Source organism: Corapipo altera, unplaced genomic scaffold, assembly GCF_003945725.1.
Source record: "Corapipo altera isolate COAL_440 unplaced genomic scaffold, ASM394572v1 171, whole genome shotgun sequence".
Taxonomy (NCBI): Eukaryota; Metazoa; Chordata; class Aves; order Passeriformes; family Pipridae; genus Corapipo; species Corapipo altera.
Genome location: NW_020884972.1, coordinates 29,870 through 33,795, shown reverse-complemented (window position 1 = coordinate 33,795; position 3,926 = coordinate 29,870). Strand labels below are relative to the sequence as shown.

The window sequence follows — 3,926 nt, the reverse complement described above, 5'->3', positions numbered from 1 at the left end:
TGGAGCTGAAAAATTCCCCCCACAATGGAGATTTTATCATGCTGATGTTCTGGTTAAAATTCCCATTTTTTTTCACCTTTAGAGCCCACCTTGGCCAAGCCCTGGGGATTCCCATTTGCCACAGGGAGAGGTTTATCCCTCAGATTATCGGGATGCTGCTCAGCCCAGTTCCCAGGGAACTGTTTCTCCCTCAGAACCTGCACCAAGAAATGTGGTTTTTTCCCTTTTTATTCAAGTCTTCTGGGCTTTTCTCTTCCAATTCTGCAGCAGAACAAGCGAAACCTCAGCAACTGCAGCTCCCCAGGGCCTCCACTTTATCCACGGAGGGGTGGGAGGAAGAAAACCTGCAATTTGGGAATTTGCTGCACGAGCCACAGTCCGTGGGTTGGGAAATCCCAGCAGCAATTCCTCGCCAAGAGGATCCCGTTCCAAAACTCTCCAGCGGCTCCTAGAGGAGGGTGAGCCCCTTTCAGGAGAGTTGGCAGCTCCTGCCAGGCTGGGAAACCCCTCCCAGAAGGATTTTCCTCCTCCAGTGATGACGGGAAAGGGTTGGAGGAGCCGAGCCTGCCAAGTGCTCCGGCGACACTAGAAGGCACCATTCCCTCAGGGATCAGCCTGGCAGAGCCTTCCCTGCCCTCAACTCCCAAGGAAAACCCCCCAAACACGAGCCCCACCAGCACAAAAATCGGGATATTTTATTTCCTTGAGCTCCAGTGATAACAACTGTAGCAGCATCTCACAAAAGAACTCCTGCATTATTAAATACACATTTAAGAGAACACTTTTTTTTTTAATCAAAAAAAACACAAATACGACTGAAGAACTGCAAAGTTCCTCCTCCTCCCCTTAAATAATGAGTGATGTGCGTTTCTTGCAGAGGAAGCAGCAGAACATGTTTCACAGACCAGGCTAAAAAAAAAAAAAAATCAAACTTCAGGCTCAAAGCTCGGCTTTCAAATGCAAACTAGGAGAGAGGAGGGGCTTTGGGAAGGGGGATCCAGCATCAGGAAACGCTTCCTGCTGGAGGGAAGAGAGCTCTGGAGTTATTACCCCAACTGGGCTGGTTTTATGGGAGAGCCAGAAATCCAGGGAGAGCCTGATAAATGTCCAAGTGCTCCTTTATCCACTCCCAGCTCGAGGAAGAGCAAATTCCCAAGAAAACCCGGGGTTTAATTAATAATTATTTGTTGATAATTACTAATTATTGGTGCTGAACACTCAGGAGGTTCCCCTGCTCTCCCCTCTCCGAGGAGATGCTCAGCTGGCCAAAAACTCAACCAACATCCCGACTTCTCCACAGGCAAATCCAGACTCCAAGCAGGAGATGAGGCTCTCCCAGAACCCCAAAGGGGAAGGCAGGAATATCAAAGCAGCAGCCAGAGGAAGGGGATGATGCAAGAGGCACCACTCCTGAACTGGCACTAAAAGCTGCCACCACCCCCCAGGATGCTACAATTTGCCTCTTCACCATCAAAGTGCCCCCAAAATTTCACCTCCCTGGAAACACTCAGTGCAAAACCAGCTGAACTTTGCCACTTTTAAGACACAGGGTGAGTTTGACACAGTGATTAGTTCCTTTAAAGACAAAAAAAATAAAGCATTGAGCAAAGCTCGTTTCCCCAAGAGGTTCATTTACACAAGGCACAGAGAGGAGCTCTGGGATTCACCTTCTCAAAAAAAACCCCAAAAATCCCAGAGCAAAGGGATTAGATGGGATTAGTGTCATCCTAAGGGACACAACTGGCTGGTGGGACACTCCAGGGACACATCCCAGCCCTAAAGCTGCTCCCAAAGCCACATCCCAGGGTGCAGAGCAGGGCAAGTCCCAGGGAGGGTGGGGATGGACCAGCTGGTGCCCTGGAATTGCTGGTTGCACATCCAGGCTCCTCAAATCCCTCCTGGATCACCCAAGGGGCTAAAAGGGGAGGGATTTGGGGTTGGGAGAGCCCTTCCCAAGAGGAGCAGGGCACACAGGGAGGCTGCCACCCTGCCCCAAAGCTCAGCATTCCCACAGCAGGAAAACCAAACCCAGGGCACGAGGAACCTCCCCAGGGTGGGTTTTCCTCCCCCCGGGTGGGTTTTCCTCCCCCCAGCAGTGATTTTCCCCCCCCCCGGGGGGGTTTTTTTCCCCCCCCCAGGGTGGATTTTCCCCCCCAGGGTGGGTCTTTTGCCTCCCCCAGGGTGGATTTTTCCTCCCCCCAGGGTGAGTTTTCCTCCCCCCAGGGTGAGTTTTTTCCCCCTCTTCAACAGAGCTCCTCGTCAAACACAAGCTGGGAGGTGGCTTTGGTTCTTCCCTAAGGCTTTTCCAAGGTTTCTGCTGCTGGTTTGGGAACTGCCAGGATGTGACCCCTGCAACTCAGGGGCCAAACTGTAAACAGAAGCTCCAGGTGCCCCCCTTTTCCTGGGAGCAGAGCAGCTCCATGGACCCACTTGGAGCCCAGGTTGCTCCTGGCAGCAGGATCAGGGCTTTAGGGAGAAAACTGGGAATAAATTAAGGGAGGATGAAGGTTGCTCAGCTGTCACACGCCATAAAAATGTACCTTTAAAAATAAGAGAGTCTGCAAAATAAGTACTGTAAAAATCTACATCTTAAAGAGTCTCCTTGTAAAAAATGGAAAGGAGTTTTCCCCTTTTTCCACCCCCCAACCCCCAAAGTGACCAGGGATTTCGGGGTGCTCCTCAAAATTCCTTCTCCCCCCCATCCCAACAAGTCTCAAGGGGCCACCAAGTACCTGACACCCAGGTGAGAATCCAGGTCACCATTTGGGGGTTAAATGCTGTAAAATTAAAGCCAATCTGGCTATAAAAATAAATGCTTTTGTGTCTTCCTCCCATGGGATGGAAGAGTTCAGCCCTTTTTAAACAGCTTCACATCCAGCTGTAATAAGCATTTTTAGAAAACAACCCAAATGCTTCCATAGAAAAATAAAGGATAAACATTATCCACCTCTTTTATATTTCTATAAAAGTTAAGTTCTGTGACAGGATATTCTGCTTCTTTGCTGTAAAAAAAAAAACCAACAACAAAACCCAAAAAAAAACCCCCAAACAACCCACTCAGCTTAGGTTTTGTCCAACCTAAGGAAAGGAGGAAACTACACCTTCAATCTTATCCAGAAGAAAAAAAAATAGCAGTTGGCAAGTTGGTTCCTCCAAAAATAAAGTTATTAAATATATATATATATATTATTAGAAGTCTTTATAAAATTTTTGTTTAAAGCCAGGAGGACCCAGGATCTCCCCTCGAGGAGGGAGGTGTGGATGTCGGGATGGGAATCCTCCAGAAACACATGTTCCTCCAGTGGGATGTGTGTCCCAGAGCTGGCTGGGGAGGAAGGGGGTGACACACACAGAGGGGACCCACAGAGGGGCCACCGAGGCTCCTGTGCAACCTTCACAAGGATGTTCTTTTCTCCAGCTTGTGCTTTGTGAGGAAGTACTTGAAGAACTCGTACACCGACCACGCGATGGCCGTCGAGGGCATCTGGTAGATGACCCGAGCTTGGACCCCCCTGAAGAAGCCAGGCAGCCCCCCCAGCTGGTAGACGGTCCTGAAGGCGTTCAGCATGCCTGAGAGGTGCCCGCTGATGTTGAGGGAGCTCAGGGCCGTGTTCTCCTGCGTGTTCAGGAGGGTTTTGCAGACGTCCAGCGGGGTGGTGGCGGCGGCGGCCACGGCGCCCGCCACGGCCCCGGACACGATGTGGGACCGGGGGTTGTACTCGCGGCGGGGGTTGATGTGCTCCTGCATGAACTCGTAGGTGATGAAGTGGATGGCCTGGAAGGGCACGTTCATGGTCAGCTGGGTGGTGTAGCTGCGGTAGAAGGCCCCGAAGCCCTCGGTCCTCTGCACGGTCCTCACGCAGGACAGCACCGACTTGTACGGCGAGTTGAACATCTGCATCCGCTGCTTCACCACTGCGGGGGCA

General features: G+C 51.0%; 1 protein-coding gene across 2 annotated transcripts in view; it reads right to left on the bottom strand.

Annotated features, from left to right (window-relative positions):
• Window positions 1–673: 673 nt before the first annotated feature.
• SLC25A37 (solute carrier family 25 member 37) overlaps window positions 674–3,926 on the bottom strand; it is a 14,602-nt gene continuing 11,349 nt past the window's right edge. For both annotated transcript variants that reach the window (XM_027665186.1, XM_027665188.1), the window contains one exon: window positions 674–3,915. In XM_027665186.1, the coding sequence (XP_027520987.1) occupies window positions 3,395–3,915 (521 nt within the window). In that variant the 3' untranslated portion in view covers window positions 674–3,394. The remainder of the gene's footprint in view (window positions 3,916–3,926) is intronic.